Raw genomic sequence first — 21620 nt, 5'->3', positions numbered from 1 at the left:
GTCGAAAGTTAAGACCTCACTCCTCAAATAGAGACAAGCAATTGCGAAGTCTTGTACTGAGATAAAATTAAACTTACAATTTCATAGTATCTCGAACTCCCAAACATGTGCAACAAATTGTTTACGCTATCTCAAAGAGTTAAATATAAAATATATTTAAGAATCTTTATGAAGAAGAGCACTCTTCTTCTTCTTTCTTTCTTTTTTTTTTTTTTTTTTTTTGAAACATGAGAAAGAACCGTTAGAGCAACAAGAAGGGTTGTTCTTTCCCGACTGTCTTAACTAGGGGTGTTTGTAGTTTGGTCTGACCGATTTTAAGCCGATTTAATGTGTCAAACTGCAATCTCAATTTTCTTCATAATTAAACCAAGTGATTTGATTTGGTGTGGAAAAATCCCACCGAACCGCACTACATTTTGCGATTCGGTGTAATTAGCTTTCCGTGATTTCCTGCAACATAGGCCAAAGCACGCCCTTAACAGCTTCAGAAGATGTTGAAGACCCGCACTACAACTCACCCTAAGGCCAGAGCACACCTTGTGTTCCAAGCATGGCATAATCAACAGAAAATGCGTGCGCGCGCTTGTGTGTGTGTGTGAGAGAGAGAGAAAGAGCATACCTATTGCGATTATGTCGCGATTCAAACAGCGACACGACCAATGATCAGCAATGGGAATGGGATGAGGAAGAAAATGGGGCGACGGGCGATCAGAATGGGAGAGCTAAGAGGGCGCTCAAGCCTGCGAAGACGGGGGTTAGGGTGGGATTGGGGTCGGTCGAAGTCGAAGTGGGGGATCAGAAAGGGTGTTGCCGACTGCGACAATGTGGGGCCGTCGATGGGTTGCAATCGATCAACGATGGTCCGATGGAAATGGTAAAGAGGAGAGCAAGAGGGTGAGGCGGGGTTGGGTGTAAAATGGCAAATTTTAGGGTTTATGGGCCTTTTATACTTTATATTTTTTTTTAATTTTATAAAATATATGCAGGCGGTTCTGTTTTGAACCGAACCGTTGGTCTTTCAAACCGTGAATCGCGCAGTTTGGAAGTTCTCTAAATCGAACCAAACCGCTAGTTCTAAAAAATCGACTGGTTCGGTCCGGTCCGGTGCGATTTGGCCGGAAACCACGGTCTAACGAATTTTTTGAACACTCCTAGTCTTAACTCTAGAAAAAAACAAGATGTCTTGTGCAAAAAAAATACCCTATATTTTGAGAGGGAAAAGTTAAAAAAGAAAACGCCCTAACTTAAATATTTATTATCATATCAATTACAAAACCAAGTACATCAAAATAGGGCTAATTTATTACACCTTGGTCATGGTTAAGAGCCTAAGAAAATGAAAATGAAGCTAAGAGCCTAAGAAAATGAAAATGAAGAGAAATATGCATATAAATCAGTTGACAAAATATGGGAAATGCTTTACAGAAGCAGAGTGTATCAGATAGTTTAAGATCATACTTCATCAAGGAAATCTTTTCTCACAAGATCATACTTCATCAAGGAAATCTTTTCTCACAATCATCTACCAAAGGAGACACAATCTTAACAATTGCAAGGACAACCCAAGAATAAAAACCAGCAAGTTCCCCGTCTCCAACAGAGTAGACCCATCTCAATAAAGATGGCAGGCAGAACCATTCTCTGTACTTCTAAATTGGATTAATTGTAACAAGTCGCGCAGTCAATATGACCAAGATTACGGCAGACAAGTATGGTTAAGAAAGCTCATTCTGATGAATTATTCGAGTTATCAAACACTTCACCATACGATAAGGAACATTTAGAAGCACCCATGCTTCAGCTTGTGCAAGCAACAGCTTCATCATGCACAATGTTATAAAATGAGCTTAACTTAGTTATAGCAAGGGCTTCTCCATACAGGGATGCTCTTGTCGATTTGGAGATCCGAACTTCTACAAAGTCTCCAACCCTTGGATTCCGGTTCCCATCATAATAATCCCGGTCAGGGACTGGCAGATTTGCAAATGATACCCTATGACCTCTGTCAGTCTTGCCAATGAGCTCTGTATCGGGAGCTCTTTTATTGGGTCCTTCAACTAGCACAAGTTGAACACTACCAATTTTGGAATCATAACACTGACCTGTACTCTCACGAAAAGCCTCGATGAGTTCTGTCAACCTCCTCTGCTTGACTTCCTCGGCAACATCGTCAACATAGGTCCTATGGGCATGAGTTTTCTCTCTCATGCTGTATGCAAACATGTATGCCATGTCATATCCAACAGACTTTATAAGGCTTAATGTGTCTTTGTGTTCCTCTTCAGTTTCACCACAAAAACCTGCAGAAAGGAGATCGCGAGTATTAGGGGCAATGCAAACATAGCACTCTTCTCATTGACTAAATATGTTAAACTTGCTATCTGTTAATGTCTTTTCTTCTTATAAGTTTTATTTGCCAATTTATGCATCTAATTGTCCAATGCCTTAATTGTTTAATTGATAAAGAAATGGTTGATGTATGAATCATATTCAAAATAACAATTGGCCATCTATTATGTTAAAAGTTTAACCGTGTAATGTGAATCACTTCTAAAAAAACTATTTCTACCAAATGAGGTTGTATGTGAATCATTTTTAAAAACTATATCTGCTTTCAAAGAACAAAAGTAGAAAATCAGAAGGAAACGGACAAGGCATTCTGAAGAACCATTTCTAAAGACCAACTCCTTCAAGGAATAGTTTCTGAGTTTTCAAATATTCAGATTCTTAACACAATGAAAGTGGTTTCAAACAATTGGATTTTTCAAGCCCTCTGTAAATTTTAGAAGAAAAATTATATGAAATAGGAACTCTCTGAGATCCTTGTAATCATCCAATTCCAATCAGTTCAATTGGTGCAGTAAGGTCTACACCACATGATAAAATGAAAACCAGTCCGCATGTAGGAATTAAATGAACTGAAACCCATATGTGATAAGATTACCATAAAAATAATATAATTTCCTTCCATGGCCCAAGTCAACTGGAATGGAAAGCAGTATAATAGCCTCTTACCACATATGAAGTCACTGCTTATCCCCACATCTGGCATAATACCCCGGACCTTTTGCACAAGCTCTAAGTAAGCCTCCCGTGTATATCCCCGACGCATTCTTTCAAGTACTGTACTACTCCCTGTTTGTGCAGGCAAATGGATACTTTTGCAAATATTATATCTTTCTCGCATTACATACAGTAACTCATCTGGAAAATCTTTAGGGTGTGGGGATGTGTATCTAAACCGCATCTCTGGAAACTCAGTTGCAAGTCGATCCAAGAGATCTGAAAAACGTAAACCCATTTTTTTCACCTTGCACATGCTAGAGAAGCCATCACTGAACTTCCAATTTGCTCCTGATTCAACGTCTTTCTCACAACCAGATGCATCATTATAACTATTTACATTCTGGCCAAGAAGTGTGACTTCTTTCACACCTTCTTTCCAAAGTTCTGCCACTTCTCTCACAATTGACTCAACAGGGCGCGACCGCTCTCTGCCTCTAGTGAAAGGAACAATGCAAAATGAGCACATGTTATTGCACCCCCTCATTACGGATACAAAGGCAGAGATAGAATTTTTTGAGATTCGAACAGGACAGATATCAGCATAAGTTTCTTCAAGTGAAAGTAGAGTGTTGATCCCCTTTTGACCATATTCTACCTCTTCTAGAAGCCGTGGCAAATCTCGGTAAGCATCAGGACCACAGACCACATCGACCATCTTGTCTGCATCTAAAATCTTATCCTTTAATCTTTCAGCCATGCACCCTAGCACAACCACCTTCGGGGGATGCAGGGAATGTGACCTCCCAATTGCAACATTGCTCTTCCAGTGCCTCTTCAGAAACCAAAAATAATTAAGCCTCTGCCACACTTTCTGTTCTGCATTGTCCCTGATTGCACAAGTATTGATAAAGATTATCTCTGCACTCTCTGGAATGTCCACAACTTCACTGTATCCAGCTTGCTTCATAATAGATAAAACAATCTCCATGTCGTTGATGTTCATTTGACACCCATAGGTTTCATGATATATGCGGCCCCTCTGAAGGGTTTCAGAAGCTGGTGTAGAGCTGAAAGTAAAAACAACTCATAATGTATTGAGTCTAACCACCACAAAGTGCAAAAACTCTTAACATCACTCATAGGCATAAACCTTGTAGGAAACATTTCCAAACATTAGAAGAATAGACCTTTATTAAGTAGTCAGCAACTTAAGATATAGTACATAATAGTTACAGAATAAGGCAGTAAATTTGCAGCAGAAAACTAATATCACTAAATATATTAAGGAAAATCTTGATGGGAGATCAAAAAAAGTGAAGGAAGACCAAAAAACTTGTGGGAGACACTTAACTATGATTTTAGTTATAAGGGCCTTACAAAAGACAAATCCATAAATAGAAATGACAAACAAGCTTGAATTCATGTAACCAATCCACACAGAGGAATAAAGGCTTGGCATGTTGTTGTTGTTGTTATTGTTGTTGTTGTTGTACCTTAACATAAGAGTAAAGTTGTGACAAGGTCATAGGCTCGAGTAGTGAAAACAGCCTCTTGGCAAAGTAAGAGTAAAGTTGCATATAAGAACGACCCTAGCAAGGTGGAGAGCCCCATGCACTAGAGATGCTAAAACATGCTAAAGGGCTAACATTACTATTCACTGACATATTGAGATTTCAGTATGGCAGAAACTTCTTCATTGCCATTAATCTAGATAACTAGCCAAACTAGACAATGGAACACCCACGAAGTCCTGGTCCACAACATCTAATATTGATTTTAAAGTAGGACAGGAGTTCCATTTAACACACTATGCTTGACTATTCATTTGAGTACTTATTTGGATCAAGGATCTTCTGATGTTTCAATGCTTCCCTCTGCAAATGAGGGATAAAGTCAAAGAGGAATAAAATCTACATACTTTGCAGTCCACCTGAGATTCCAAAAAAAAAAAGCACTCCTTGACTTCTCTTTCACAATTTCAATCTTACTAACACCCAGTGCGTAATCGATACCTTGCTGATTATTCTCTTCACCCGCACCTTGTGATAACTACTAGAGGACAAGACTAAAGGTTTAAAAGAAATGTTAAGAAAGAAATTTGCACAATTACTAAAGCAAGTAAAACCCTTGAATACCATTTGGGCAGATAGCAGAGAACAAAAGATAGCATTAAATATTAAACAAAATAAAGTCCATAGCCATGCATTTGAAGAGTGAAAAAGATGCACCAGTTCAGATATAACATAAATGCTACACTCAGATTTTTAGGTTCTAGGCCTCCAGCATACAAAAAGCCATCCTATCAAGTGCAAGATGAATTAGACTTTGCAATTGATTCAGTTAAAAATATAGCATTCATCCTGACATACTGAGGGCACATTGAAAACAAAAAAAGGGAAAACAAGGGCCTTGTTTCACCACTTTTCATGACCAAATTAATGAACATTTTTCTATGCTTCTATTGTTGAAATTTATTTTTTTATTCTCTTCCAATATTAAGATAGAAAGTTAGGATGCATATGGAGTGAAAAAGAATAATACTCTAGGGTATAGGAGCCCACAATTGAGTGAAAGAAGATTAAGCTCCAAGGTACCGGAACATACACCCATGACCCGACATGCCTTCAAGCCCTTGAGCCACGACCAATTAACTCCTTTGCCGCCTAACCCACTACCCTCTTTTCCACAGAAGCGATTACACCAAACATAACAGAGTTCGGCGGCAGTTGGATTTGACCCATGTTTCTCTTGAGCAAACTATCAAGCACATGGCGCGCTTTTACTCTCTCAATGTAGTTCATTTGAAGCACACAACCAAAGTGTCATATACTCCAATTTTAGCCCATGAGCAGTAAAGGATGTCTCGCATGAGTAAAATTTAGTACAGTAATGCAAAGGAAGGGGAGATGACTTACTGAGATTGGGTCTGGGGAGAAGCGAGAGCGGCAGGTTGGGGGATTTGGAGGCGGTGGCGGTTGGGAGTTTCGCTAACGGTGGAGAAGCGTGCCAAAGAGGCGTTGCCGTGGAGACGGGGTGACAGGCGGCGGTAGCAGCAACGCGAAGAGATGGTTGTTGTTGTTGAGTAGTAGTAGTGGGCATGGGACTGAGAGAGGAGCCTGAGGCCCATTAAGGAGAAGGAGCACCGTCGTGGCAATTTGATGGCCAAAGCTCGGTGGGATTGGTTGAGTAGGGTGGAGGCGGACATGCAAGATAGAGAAGAGGCAGCAGCAGCAGAAGAAGAAGAAGAAGAAGAAGAAGAAGAAGAGCAGGCCATCGTCGTCGTCGTCCCCACCCTCCAGATCCACAGAAAGAAAGAAACAAAGAAAAGAAGAAGAGTGGACGACCCTACGGGACGAAATACTGGAGGTGGTGGTGGTGGTTTTTATCTTTCTTTTGCCCCAAATTAAGAATAAAGATAAAAACAATTAAAAAAGTATAGTTAAATTATTTAATATTATATATCAAATTTTAAATATTATATACATTTATATATTTATAATTTAAATAATAATTGAATTATAATATTTTCTCCCTTCCGTTTGCTATATTAATTTTTTTTATGAAGTTTCTATATTGAATTAAGTTTTTAAATTATATATATATATATATTTAAACTTTCTATTACTTTAGGCATTGCTACAGTATCTCATTAATTAAGAGATACATTGTAGTAACAAGAGAGTCGGTGTAATAATAAAAAGTAAAATGCAAAAATAAACAATATAACGTCAAAAAATACAGTGTGAAAATAAAGGTGGTGTAATACAGTTTGGAGGTAAAGGGCACTAATACCCCCAAGGCACCTTAGAATTACCCTTTACCTTACAACTCAAATCAATAAACCTTAATCTACCACAAGAACCACTTTACTATTGCTATGAAAACTTACTCTCAACTATAGCACTTAAATGCACTAGATCATCCATCCAAGCAATATCGACCCCATTATTTAAGCTTTATTTCTAGTAGTTATAAAGAATCTAGATTGATGATACTAAATGCTAAAAAATTAGTCAAATGACTAGTCTACCCTTGTCGAGCTCTTAATGGAAGAGAGGATATCAACTGTTCCTTCTTGCCAATTTTAGCATGTTCAAGACATTCTCGTACACAACAAACGTTACAGAAGCTGCAGGAACATTTTTCAGCAGATTTGCTGTGATGCCCCTATAGAAACCCCGCAAACCTTCAAACCTGCAAAGCCAATACCCATAATCAAAAGCAGTGGATGACAATGATGGTAACATAGTAAACGAAGAGTCGGGTTTAGCATTCAGTGCTGATGGAAACAACTACATTGTATTGAAATTTTTGGATCATTAGTAGTAAGCAAGTAAATAGAGGCCTTCACAAGGTCAGTCTGGTTATAGAGAACCAAATGCCTAAAGACAGCATCATTAACTTTGATTAGCCATTGATTACCAGAATCTATGGTTTTTCCAAGAAATGAAAGAGAACAGAGAAGGAGGAGGTTAAAAGGTCATTGAAGTAGCTGTATGTTCATCTGGGTCGTCCCTCACAACATCTGTGTGTAGTTGGTGATACATGGGGATTCTAGCATAAAGCAAACAAGCCCCACCAACTCAACTATGAGGGCATACAATGACCTGGAGCCAACATTCTAATGAAATGAAAACTACAGAACGTTGGCATATAGCTTAGAATGTGGCTGTGGATTAGTGTTGCCTACTTGCACTTTACTCCACATAGCTAGTTCTCAACTTCAGTGCATCACAAGTGTAGGAATCTTATCCTTCCAAGAAAGCAACTAAACCACGAGGTTCCAAGGGCCTAGGCAGTTCCAAAGGTTTAAACAAGAGATTGTAGGGTTTCAGCGGGATTTGTGGGTATTAGAGTCTCAAGTAGCTGAATTTGAAACCAGCCTGGAAAATGGTCCAGTTTATAGTTCATGTAAATCATGGACGAGCACCGTCAGGTTTGAAGATAATGCTCACCGTGCAGTTTCCTTCACAACATGCCAGCTGTCCATGTATATCGGAATTCCATCTTTACTTGGACGTTGCTGCAATGAGGGATAGAAAAACCTGTTAGCAACTGGGAAGAAAGGGGGGAAAGTAAATTGACAAGCCATGCACCATTAACTAACTACAGTGATGGTTGTTGCAGGGGATTCAGTTGTCTTTATGAATCCACTAGCAACAATAGCAACTTATTTCTATGTCAGCTTCAGAAATTTCAACAATATTATGAACATATTGATAAATCTCTGAAGCATTAACTTCAGAAATCTTGTCATTACCTGTAATCGAGATCGAATAACCTGAAAGCAAAAAACAAACCACACATCATAAAAACTAAAAAGCAATGAATAACCAACTGATAATGAATCCTTTACATAATGATCTAATATGAATAAAAAATGCCCACCTGAAATGGATAAGTCAAAAGAACGGCAGTTAATTTAGAAGATGCCCCCAGAGTAGCATAGTCAATAGTAGTCTGTAAGATGCAATATATAGTCAAAGTTAAAAAGTACTTCAAGACAGAAAAAAAGTGCAATGTTAGGATGACTAAGCAAGATATCCATAAGTACATCATACACTCAAAATTGATTCACTTCTTTAGCATGGGAAAAGGAAATGGAAGGCCACTATCAAAAGAACTACCCCGAAATCTTGGTTTTGGAAGATGTCATAGTAACTTTATGGAACTTATTTTTGGATGTTCCTATTTTCATGCATTGTGTCTACCAAATTCCTTTGTCTGTCTAAATACAAAATGCTCAACTTGGCAAGCAACACCCTAAGAACAGAACAATAATTTCTCTTTCTTCCAGGCTTTACAAGCCATAACCAGGGAAAACCCTAAGGCAAAGGAATAAAGCCAACATGTAAGTCAGAAGAAATCTCTGTTCATTCATGTATGTTGTGTATTTACAAGGGGCCATCCAGATGATACAGAATGCCTGTCTATTTCACTGCTGAACCAAGGGAGCCTACAACATCTGTACAATCAAAGATGCAGTAGCTGGAGAATAAGGTTGTTCTACTGGACTGGCAGAACAGTCCAGCCTACGGACATTAAACTTGTGGCAGCTAATGCACTCATGATCAAGCAGTTCTTGTGCATACTGATGAACTATCAGGTCTCTATATCATGTTGACTACAAGCTGAGCTTGGTATATGTAAGTTTTAGGGGTTATGGTTTTCTTTTTAAGTCTAAGATTAGGTTAATATCATGATTTTGTTTCCATAGAGGGTTGAATTTTCTTTAAGTAAAAATATTTCCATATCAGCACTCTTAGGTGTCATGTACCTAGGGTTCAACCTAGGGTTTAAGAGATAATTGGAAGGAATTGGAGGGAGATAGATCAGAAGAAAAGGGAGGGAAATTGAGAAGAATAGAAACAGTGAGAGAGATTAGGGAGAACCGGGAGAGAGAGAGGGAAATTGAGAGAGATTGAAATCAGATTTCATTCAACAATATTCTTGTGTGTCTTGAATTAGATTGGATCAGCCTTGTATACTACCTGGTAGCTAAGATTTGGCGCCAATAGGGCTGCCAAATATTCAAATCTATACACCTGAAGGCAGTTGTCTTTTTAGGTACCAACCGCTACAACTACAATGCAACTAAAAGAAATTCATCTATTATCTAATCACTACTATGTCCTTGGGTCATGACATTAGGGAACCTGAATATTATATGAATTTGCAGGAATTAGAGATTTTCTTCATTTCAGTTCCTTAATAATTGTACAATTGTTTTTTTAGGGATTCTCTGGAAGCAAATTTCTGTTACCAGTTGGGTTTGCAGCTTTGCATCTTTCTCCCTTGAATCAACCTTATTAATGTCATCTGTCTAGGTAGAAGAACAAGATATGAATGTGTTAATCACATCAATTCATAATCAATGTTGAGCATGATTAAAAACTGAAAAAACACTATAAGAAAATGAAACATTTTGTTGAACAAAGAACTAACAAAAACATATTAAAGATATTGCAAATATTATTTGGCAAGCACTCTTTTATGAAGTCTATACAGAAACTCATGCAGAGCAACAGTGAAATTGACAGATCATTACTTGCCACTGATACAGCAATGGAGAATAGTTGAAACAAATGTGATTAGCATGATGTGGAATTTATAGAAATTAAAATGGTTGAAACAAACTTTATTGATTTGTTGACAGAGTTTTCAAAAAACAGTGGAGATGAAAACACATGTATTTTCATGGAAGTTCCTAACTTCTGGAAAACACCAACTTGACAGGTAGACCTCATCTCTATCTAATTTCCTCTTCTAAAGCAGTAAAGAATAACAAACACCACATATTATACAGACATAGTGGCATCAATAAACCTAATCATTAATCTAATAATATTGCCCTAGTCTCCCTCTTCTTAATACTGAAAGTTGCAGAGACAATTTCAAGTTCAAGCAGGGAAATGACCAGACTAAATTCTACGAGGACACTAAATGTAACACCCCAAATATTGTTTAAATATTTGGAGACCTAAGGAAATAAATTCAATTTGGAGATAATTCAGGATTGTTGATAAGATTTGGGTGAGTGTGTGTGAAATCAACTTGAATACGTAAATGTGCAAGTATATTTGCGAAATTAGGGAGTAATCTAATTGATCAAAGAATGGGTTAAAAAGGGTGGGTGAATATATAGACATATATATGTGTGTGTGTAAAAAAGTAATACATACATATAAAAGAAAAAACAAAAGAAATACATGTGTATGTAAACATGTATGCATATGTTCATAATATATATATAAAGTAAACGAAGGCCTAAAGGTGGGGGGTGAGCTCTCTTTCCATGAAAGCGACCCCACCCCCCTTTCTCTCTCCTTCTCTTCCCCAACAGCAGCAGCAAACAGCTGCCAGCTGCTCACCAAGGCAGCCCCCTTACACCAAAGGGGATGGCTTCCAATTGATCCCCTGTTCCCCTTTTTCTTGTTTGCTTTCTCTTCTTTCTCTCTTCTCTTGCGTATATACGTTACACAAAGCCACCCCCTCAAAAATGACTTTTGACCTCTATTTTAAATGATGAGAGATTAAGGTTTTCCACAGGAGATTTTAGAAGAAATTTGAAATCTTACCCCAAGAGGTGAAGTGATGCCCAAGTGTGTTTGGTATAAATAGAGGTCATGACGTTGGTCTTCCAATTCCTAGAAGAAGAAAGATCCAAGAGTGTGTGTGTGTGTGTGTGTGTGTGTGTGAGAGAGAGAGAGAGAGAGGGGGGCATAAGAAGAAGAAGCTTCCACCAAGGTGGCCAAGGAGAGGTCAGAAAGCTAGGAAGAGCAAGGAAGATCTTCTCCAAAGAGACCCCAAGGTAAAGTTCTCCCACTCACAAAACTCCTACTTCAAGACTTTTTTGTGTTCCATGAGAAATCGATTTTGAAAATGCACTTTGTTTGACTTTTCATTTGCATCTATGATCATGAATGGCCATGCTATTTTGCTCTATGCCACTTAGGCCCAAGATGGTGAAGTTGGGGACCTTCCAAGAGGTGCTTAGGGTGCTAGTTGACAAAGCTCTTAGAAGCATGCCAACATTCACAAGTGGCATTGCAAAGTATAAACTTGTATTCTCTTTCATGAACTCAGTTTATATACATGTTTTACTTTTGAGGATTCCTCAAAAGGTTTATCATCCAACTTGAGTTTAACCTTGGAATATTCAAACATTCTACATGAGGCAAGCAGTTCTAAAGAAAATGAAGTTCTTGAAATGGGAAGCTTCATTATTTTTTTGTAGCATGCCATGTTTTGTAGATGTTATGCGTGTTTTATGTGATGAACTAACAGAATGTATAGATTTTATATTTGGCAATATCAAAATGTATCAAGCATGTTAAACTAATTGCACGAACTAAGTTGTCTTTAAGACATGACATTTCATTTTGGTGAAAATGGACAACTTTTACCGTTTTACGTCATATCTTGGGTTGTAGTGACTTAGAAATTTATTTTGAGAGTTTCTAAAGATTTTTGGTTGGGACGCCAAAAAAGTCTTTTCTCTTTTAAATTTGGTATTTCATAACGAATCAAAATTTTGGACTCCTTAATACAAGTTATGAATTAAATTAAGTTCAATCCGTGAAAATGAGTATGCAAACAAAGACCCTGCCTTGATAAACTAAACTGAACACAAGAGATTAGGTGAAAAGGTGAGGCCACTAGAGATAAACCTCTTTAAGTGTCACTTAGGAGAGTAATCTCTAGTGAATTTGGGGAAATAATTAATGGAAATGGAAGGTCAAGCAAATGAAGGTTTTGAAAGCAAGATGGAATTTGCAAGGGTTGGCAAAGTACCTTCACAAGAAATGTTTTCAAAAAAAAACAAAGGTTTTCAAGGAAAAAAAAAGAAGAAAAAATCCTCAAATTATGACGTGGAAACACACTCTAAAGAGAGAGGTGTTTCACTAACCTTGAAACAAGAAACATCCTCATCCTCACCTTATTATAGGATTACTCCACTCCTGTTGACAACTCAAAATCAAAAAACTATCTACGAAAATGCCTCCACCACCCACAATACTTGAGAGCATCTACCAAGGTATTTAACATTTCACATGGGCAAAGCTTGAAATAACAGAGGTAGTACTAATTTAATGAAACTGAGCACAGTTTAAAGTGTTTGGTTAAGAGCACAATATTCTAACTCTTCCCAACCTGGAAAAATCATAATCCATGGCAGCCAAAAGTGCTGTTTTATTAGATGCCTCAGAGTTGTAATATATTAAAGTTACAGTAATTTATTAATGCCTTTGTCATTCTCTCTTTTCCTGCTCTCAATTATTCTTCTTTGGCTGAATTGAGCATCATAAGAGTTAAAAATCCTTTATTATCTAGGCAATCTACTTGACTTAGCACATTGCAACATAAGCATGTTTCACAGAATAATATGAAACAATTAACAAAAAGAAGAATTATTAATATATCCTTCTAACGGTGCCAATTATTAATCTATGCTTTACCAAAAAGTCTATTGCTATTCTGAGGTATACTTTATCATCTATTCTTTCTTATTCCTTTCATGTTTCTTCTTGTTCTTGTTAGTTGTTTCCATCTCTGTTCTCAGAACCCACAACCATTGTATCAATAAAATAGACCTGAATGTCTGATTCCAAATTCCTACACCGCCCCTTTATATCCTATAGTATGTTAGCTGTAACATGAATCATTGTTCCAGGTCCCTAGAATGGGAACATGAAAAATGTGTTTGAAGATATTGTACGATGGAGGTAGACTTCTATAACTATTATCAAAAGTCAAAATTCTTTTACAGTTATTTCATTTTAGCAATTTTATATCAAATGAAACAGCACAAGATTGTTTCTTTAAATTAATTCTACAAGAACATTTTTTGTTATACGTGATGAGACTGTCAATTTTTTTATCATTTTCAAGCCAAAACCCCACTATCCATTGGCTTTTTATTCTTTCGTTTAAGAGAATGTATATGAAAAAAAATAATTTGGATCACTAGGATCACTAAATTCACTGTTTTGGAACATACTTTGGACTCTGTATGCCAATTGATACAAGGTATTTGTGCTTTGCACGCACATAGGCCATAGCCTTAAACCCTCAATTTGCTAAACCCTACAGCTTTCTCCTTTAAGACAAAACCAAATCATTAACTGACAAACTTTAAATTATTCTCCAAGAGCCCAAGACAATAAGTGGTGTACTTCTACAGTCAGTTTTAAAAAATCAGCTTTCTTTCCATCTAGAGGACAAAATATATCATCAAAAGCTACCAATATTTGCCTAAGCTACAGTCTACATGAAAGGAAATGAAAAGTCCTGGTGCTACGCACTTCAGTACTTCAAAATGGTTTCAAAATTTGTAATCATTACTACATAGACTTACCAACAGTTCAGCAGCACTAAATTCATCTTCAGTTTCTTTGGATCTAAAGCCAACTAAAACTTTCCGAAGCTCCTCATATGCTGTGAACTGTATTGCACCATGAGTAACCTGCTGAAGCAACACAAAACTTGTAAGTTCAATGGATGTAAAATATAAAAGGCCTTCTGATATGCTCTATAGTTGGCAGGTTGGTCTAGACAACTACTGCTTGCCACTGTTACCATTTTACCCAAACTACAACTTCAACTCTTTCCAGTTTGTGCATTAGTGCAAGAAAATTACTAATAGGACATCAAGAATGAGAAGTAATAAATTTACAGCAGATATGTTGGCTGGATACTGCATCTATGTGAAGTAATCCAATGAATCTTATGAGTAATCTTTAGATGGCATAACTACCTATGAAGCATTTTACAGGTAACTAGAAATTTTTTGCATGTCTGCTAGGCTAATTGATACACTGCCATTAATTTGTTTTCTATTCAGACAATGAAAATGGCATAATTGGATCAAAACCATTATATAGTGATACTTATCCAATTTTAGTAAACAAAATAATGGTCACTAACAACAGAACTAAACAAGTCCAAAACCTTGTAGCTGCATAAGAAGGATGAGATAAAGAATAATTTATTACACACACCCCAAAAAGAAAAGGAGAAAAAAAAAAACTCATACTATAAAAAGAGAAAAGAGATATCTAAAGGAAAGAATCACCTTACCAGAAAGAGACCAGGCAAAAGCCCTTTGTATAGTGCAGCCCATCCTTCTTCTTTCAGTATGGTTCTTACAGCATCTGAAATTAATTGGTAGATAGTACAGATTTAAGCAATTGTATTTAAGCAGAAACAACTGTACTTGCATCTAACAAGGTTGTGCAGAACAAAATGCTGAAAGTTGTTCCTTTCTTTTTGATGGGATGAAGATTTTACAAACGAGATGGTCAAAGACTCAAAACTTTAATACTTTTTTTACCAACAAAATCCTTGAAGGATATAGTATTCAAGGAAAGAAGAGGTCACCTAAGGCCTCAGCTAGGAGTAAAATTACACTGACCATCCCTGAACATCCTGAAACTACATAGACAACCTCAATACCTCTTAATAGGAAACGATCATGTTAACCACCCAGTTAAGAGTTTCTCAGCAGATAGGATCAACCAAAAACATGAATTTACTACGTTGCATTATTTTTTTGAAAGCGTGTGACAGTTCTCAAATTTATATGTTCGTCTAGAAGGCAATAATTAGAAAATACACACACAAAACTAATGCCTCCATCTACCAGACATGAGCTGCTAACAACCACCGCTTCCATTGTTTCTCACTGGCACGGTCACAACTCCACTCTCACTAAAGAAAATACACTGACAATATTTCATAACATATGCAACTATGTTTCCTCAATAATGTTATCCATGATTATATAGAGATTATTTACATATCTACTCCAACTCTGGATCGATAGAAAGACAGAGATTATAGGTGCTCAGAAGTGAGTGGACCTGTCCTTTATTTGGAACAGAAGTTTCCTTATCTTCTTTGTGCACACAGAAGATTGAAATGGAGGTAAAAGGAAACCAGTGAACCAGTTGGGAAATTCTCGAGTTAAATATACATCCTGAATACCAAAAACATATTACCATCAACAGTTGTTATGGGATATATGCAAGTCATTAAACCGCCTCTAAAATTTGTATTAATCAGTTGGTTGATTCTAAATTTACTATCACAGTCTGATTGCCTCAATGAATTGAGACTTGGAAAGGGGCAAATAAACCTGCTGATTTTGCATATAAAAAATATTATTGCAAACACACAATCACAAGACTGAAAATCATGACCGCCTCTCTCTTCTCTTGTTATAACCACTCTTTGAGCAATTTCTCTCTTCTTTTGAGATGGTAACATGGACAGTGATGAGAACCTGATAAGGAAAGAAGTTCAAATTAGGATTTTGGCAGTTTTGTGGTGTTGTGGCTAGTGGAAGATGGTGGTGAGGACCGTGGTCAGTCATAGCAATAGTGATGGCTCATGATGGTGGTGGATGCAGTCCTGCAACCAAATGAACGGGATAGTTAATGGTGCTGGCAGGTGGTGGAAGGCAATGAACGGGAAGGGAAGGAGGGCTTTATGGTAGTGGATTTAGGGGTGAATGGATGATGAATGAGCTGAGGGGTGGAAGTGGTAATGGTTGGAAAGAGGAGTAAAAATAAACAGAGTAGTTATCTTAGATTCTTACCCCAGGGATCAAATTGATAGTGAAAATACCAAAGTATGGGAGGTTAGTTAGTATTTTAAAAAATACCTGGCAGTGCATCTATTGTCAACTTACCTAAGGGTAGTTCCTATAATTTAAACCACAAAAAAATAAATAATGAACCCTAGCTATTTTTCAAAATTCTAAGAAATAACAACCTCAAGAATGTGATTGTGCTAAAGTCCAAATATCAAAAACAAAATTTCCTAACTAAATGTTTACTCATACAACGAAAGGTTGCATGATACAAACAAAGGCACACTTCCTGGCTGCAACTTGACCAATGGATAAAGCAAGCTAAGTAATCTAGCATAGACAATAAGTTTATATCAATTTTGCATAAAGATAAAAGGAGCATTAGTCTTGGCACAAAAAAACAATGTTTGGATAGAAATTATTCCAATATCTTATTCTCACAAGGTAGAAATGCTATCCCAGAAAAGTGTAAGATATAGAGCAAACCATAGAGTCCTGAATATGGTCGAGTCTGATGAAGAGGAGTCTGAAGCTGCAATCTTGTTTTCACAAGCCAAATGGGATTCGTGCAAAGACAAACCTGTGATTGAATAACATTGCTCTTTAAAATTTGAAGAAAATAACTCTTGAAAACCATGAACATTTATTCTAGACACTCGAAGAGATTCGAACATAATAAGAAAGGTATTCTGAAGCAGCTGGAAACAGTGGCTGCACAGGTCCAAACAATGAGACCAAACACCAACCACTTCTATACCAGCAGTTCAATTGCATCAACTCGTGGAAAGGACTAACCACACAATGGCCCTAAGTTGGTGACAAACATAATTTGTCAACAAATGCTAGCACCTTGTAAACCTTACTTTTCATTGGTAGTATGTTTTGCATGAGTCAAACAATTTAAGACAATCACGACATGGGTCTACTCTGGTTCCCATTGATATTGGAAACAGTAGAACTCAAAAAGGAAAAAGTAATTTGAATGACCATGTTGCAGAAGCCATCCAAAACAATAGAAATCATGGTATTTGCTGAGTCCATTACAAGTTCAGATACAAACCAAAGCCCCTCCTTCTGCAGCTGAAGCAAGATGAAGACCCGGAGACAGCTCCTGGTGACCTTTTGAATATCTTTGTTTGGCTTTGCTGTAGCTACAAACAGAACAAACTTTCAAGTTGGATGCAGATAGCTCTGGGAAATAAATGGTAAGAATGTAATATAAACAGTCACAACTGCAAGCCAAGCGACTAATCAATTGGTTCTCTATAACTTTATCTATTTACTAAATAGATAACAGCAAACAGACAAACTATAGTTGGCAACACCACATTTTATCATGAAATTGCTTCCTGCTTACATTTTATCCAGAACGAGACCCTAAAAAGTACTTACAAGAAGAAATACAGACCCCATGAAATAGTTGATCCAATAACTGCAGGATAAAAACCTGCATAAAGCCCTCTGAAACCCTGAAACAAACAACAAAAGCACTAAGACAACACGCTATTAAGCAGACCAAAAGGACAAACTGGAGCAAAAATTCACAAGACGAGAAAAATCACAGTGGCTGACAGAAGCATAGTCAGTACGGGGAGACCCTAATGCATATATGCGTGTACATATGCATCCCTTCGCAGTTGTCAAATTTTATTCTCATTTAGTCTCTTGATTGGAATTATATATGAAAATAGAGATCGAAATCGAATTTTCAGGAGGTGCACTAGGCCTGAAGGTCGAAAATTATGAATGGACTTGCAGAAACATTGAATCAGGATAAATAAATAAAGAGATATAGAAAGGAAACCGGAAAGGGGAAAAGAAACCTCGGTACGAGCTATAGTCCAGAGAGCGTGAGGCGTGTTCTTGTAGGCCGGAAGGCTGGACGAGGTGCGGCCATCACTAACTGACATTATACAAGTTAATCCAATCACGAATCAGTCAATCCCATAGCAACAACTAACCAATACCAAATTAATGCACCACCAAATGATTGAATCCGAGAGACGCGCGCGCGCACACCTTGAAACCTAGTGCGGACGACATCGAGGGGATGGGAGAAAGAAACGGTAGCAAGCCCGGCGACGGCGCCGGCGGTGGCGTTCTCCCACTGCCAATCCACCGACTTCAAGACCGACATATCGTCTGCAAGGCAATCGCAGAGCGTCCAAACAACGCTACTCAGGCGTATCACTCAGTAGCAGTATCGAGAAGCGCCATTTCTGGAATCAAATTTTCCTCCCTTACTAATATCCTAGCTCCAATTTAATCGGGTCACCGCCATCTGATTACGGCAGTTAATCTGCATGCTATGTGGTATGAAATTCTCAACCATGGATCTGATAATTAGGGTAATTGCTCAAATTGGGTCAAGATTTAGATTAATTCAATTTAAACCCAATCCCCGTCGATGTGTAATTTTAGGTGTAAAACTAATCTTATTATGGGACATCGATGTCACAAGAATATGTAATCGAATCGATCAAAATTTACTTAATCGATTAAATTGAATCGATAAGTAAAATCAAATCGATCGATAAACTCTAAAAAATTAAAATAACTGATAATTTAAACAATTGAATCATCAAACCAATTAAACCAAGTAAATGCAAAAAAAAAAAATTTAAAGTAATCGATATAAAACATTTAAATAAAAAAAAACGACGTAGTTTTATAAATATCAAAATAATATCATTTTAAAATTCGATCAGTTTAATTCTTCCAACCAAAAAATCGAACCGAAAATCGAACATTTGAAAAAATTTAACCGAATCGAACCTATGTAAAAAAAAAAAAAAATACCGAATTTACAAGTTCAATCAATTTGATTCTATTAGTTTGAGTAAACCAAAATTTTGTTATCTCCCTATTGTGAAACAATTCATCAAGCATAAATTAATTTGTAATAAAATTATACACATCACTTGCAAAATCAAATACATGTGACAAATTCACAATAAATAACTTATTTGTAAATAATTAATAAATTATGTTGCAAAAAATATATTCCCAACGCAATAAATAACTTATTTGTAAATAATTAATAAATTATGTTGCAAAAAACATATTCCCTTCGTTGGTGCATGGGGTTTTTCCCTTTTTCCTTTTAATTTTTTTAGTGAAAAATAATTATTCTCTTTAAAAATAATTTCTTACATTTGAATGTTTTAATACAACAAAATTGAAATTATTTTATACATGACGATCAATTTGTTTGTGATATGTCATAATACTATATTTAGATAGAATTTAAATAAATATTTTAATATATTCTTGTATATAACAAGTGACATTCTATTTTCATTCATGACTCTTCAATTGTGGATGAATGAATTCTTATATTTCTTATTAAATATCTTATTTTAAGTTATTGAGAATATAATAATAAGATAATTTAATATAAGAAATCTCAAATTATTTATAGTTTTTAGCTTTCTTAAATATGGATTTCAAGCAAATAAGTACAGGCTAGTAAAAAAATTTATTACTTTGATTAATACGATATGCTAATAATAAATAATGGTAAGTCATATGTCATGAAGCATGAGATGCTTATAATAAATATTCAAATGGTTGTTGGTTGAACCAACGCATCAAACATGGCGTTGATAATAATCACATGCCTGAAAAAATTAATAATTTGTTTTCAATTATCATTATGTAATTGATTATCTAACTTTTAAATAATACGATTGTCTTGTGTCTGTGTGCGCAAGATTTGCTAGTGATATAGACTTATCAAAGTGTGAATTGGAATGTTTATTGTATGATCCCATTCGATTGTTATATGGTTGAGGCAAGTATTTGTTAGATAAGATTCATTACCTCCATTATGAGGTGAATGTGTAATGTAATTTTCTATTTGTTTGTGATACCATAAATCATTAGTGAGTGTATAAGTAATTGAAAATAAGTTTTGAATATGGCATCTCATCACATTAATTATGAAGTATTGCACAATATTAAGTTCATGAGTTTGATAAGTTAATGATTATCAATCAATTGGAACATTAATAATGAGATGATTGAATTGCATAGTAATCGTCAATAAAATAGGTTTACTATGAATTGACTTCATTATCATTTACATTATCTTGATATGTTACTAAACGTCACTCAAGATCGTTAAGGTGTTTTAAGAAATAAAGAGATTTTTAAACGAGTTTGAAGATTATTTATTACTAGTTGGCAGCAAACATAGAAAGTCACATATTCAAAAACAAAGCGATTGAAACAAGAATTATGGAGTTTGCATTATGCTCTCGATGTCATTAAGAGTTAATTGAGAGTTTATTGTCATTAAAAGTTAACGATGTTTTTGTTGCAATGAAGGAAAGGCTTTACAACAACAAATACTAAAATGTTGATTCTTTTCATAAACTATCGATAGTTTTTCAAAAGTTGGAAACTATTGATTGTATGGCTTTGACGTAGATTACCATTGATTAACTTTTCACTTAGCCCATAAAAAAGAGATATTAAAATAAGAAAGAATATGCTAGAAAGCTAAAAGTTCAAAATACAGTTTTCTTGTTTCTTATTTTTCTTGACAGATTCTTCATTTTGTTCTTCTTATTACTAGCGTTCACCCGTGCATTGCACGGGAGGTGTAATCACAATAAATTTAAAATTTAAAATTTAATTAATATTAAAAAATTCATATATTAGTCTTGAAAATATAATATCTTAAATCTTAATTAATATTGAAAAACCCATGCATTACTCTTGCATTAAATTAAAGGTAGTGATTAATTAAATATTAAAGTAAAATTATTTGTTATAATATATATTTATTTATAAATTATAAATATAAATTAAAACTCCTAAATGTGAGAAAGTATGGATTTTTCAATGTTAATTAAAAATTTACTCAAAAATTTTAATTTATGATCTTGAAATTTAATTTTTGCAATGATAACAAAACTTTGAAAATATGAATTTTGAAATATTTTTCTTTCATTATGTATTAATTTTCTTACATAGTCTTGCAAATGTGATATGTTAAATCTTAATTAACATTGAAAAATCTATACATTAATATTTATTTTTTAATAATTGAGGAATTAATCAAAAATAATATTATAAATTTTTTTATTAATGATATTTATAAAAAATATTTATTTTTAATTCATTGAGAAATTATATATCTATACATGACATAATTAATAATTTAAATTGTCTATTCAAATTTTTTATTAATAATATTTATTTAATTGATAATGAAAATTTTCAAAATACTTTATATAGGAGGTCTCCAATAGCTTTGGAATAATAAGTGCTAAATGTAAATTATTTTTATTTTATACAAATGAACAATTTTCTATGACTTAATTAATAGTTTAAGTTGTCTATTCATATTCTTCAAAAATAATATTTATTTTTGATTGATCGAGGGATTAATCAAAATAATATTATAAATATTTTTAATTAATTGATGAGAAGATTATTTGAGTTTAAACTTAAGTTATAAATAAATATTATAAATAGTATTAGAAACCCATGCTTAATTTTTTACTTTAATTAT

General features: G+C 35.3%; 2 protein-coding genes across 5 annotated transcripts; both read right to left on the bottom strand.

Moving 5' to 3' along the window:
• Positions 1–1482: 1482 nt before the first annotated feature.
• LOC127800583 (CDK5RAP1-like protein) lies at positions 1483–6295 on the bottom strand. The gene is made up of 3 exons (XM_052335283.1): positions 5922–6295; positions 3016–4073; positions 1483–2300 (listed from the first exon to the last, which is right to left on the bottom strand). The coding sequence occupies exons 1-3, from the start codon at positions 6278–6280 to the stop codon at positions 1798–1800; spliced, it is 1920 nt and encodes a 639-aa protein (XP_052191243.1). The 5' UTR covers positions 6281–6295; the 3' UTR covers positions 1483–1797.
• Positions 6296–6727: 432 nt separating this feature from the next.
• LOC127800678 (folate transporter 1, chloroplastic) lies at positions 6728–18398 on the bottom strand. Of its 4 annotated transcripts, none has more exons than XM_052335425.1 (12): positions 18119–18398; positions 17923–18002; positions 17492–17568; positions 17160–17250; positions 16586–16679; positions 14587–14660; positions 13865–13975; positions 9770–9829; positions 8395–8466; positions 8267–8287; positions 7962–8029; positions 6728–7200 (listed from the first exon to the last, which is right to left on the bottom strand). In XM_052335425.1, the coding sequence occupies exons 1-12, from the start codon at positions 18234–18236 to the stop codon at positions 7068–7070; spliced, it is 999 nt and encodes a 332-aa protein (XP_052191385.1). In that variant the 5' UTR covers positions 18237–18398; the 3' UTR covers positions 6728–7067. The 4 variants fall into 4 exon arrangements, with proteins under 4 accessions (XP_052191385.1, XP_052191386.1, XP_052191387.1 ...); XM_052335426.1 differs by having other exon boundaries at positions 13865–13972; positions 18119–18397; XM_052335427.1 differs by lacking the exon at positions 9770–9829.
• Between the last annotated feature and the right edge of the window lie 3222 nt (positions 18399–21620).

Source organism: Diospyros lotus, chromosome 4 (assembly GCF_014633365.1).
Source record: "Diospyros lotus cultivar Yz01 chromosome 4, ASM1463336v1, whole genome shotgun sequence".
NCBI lineage: Eukaryota > Viridiplantae > Streptophyta > Magnoliopsida > Ericales > Ebenaceae > Diospyros > Diospyros lotus.
This window is presented reverse-complemented; position numbering and strand designations above follow the sequence as displayed.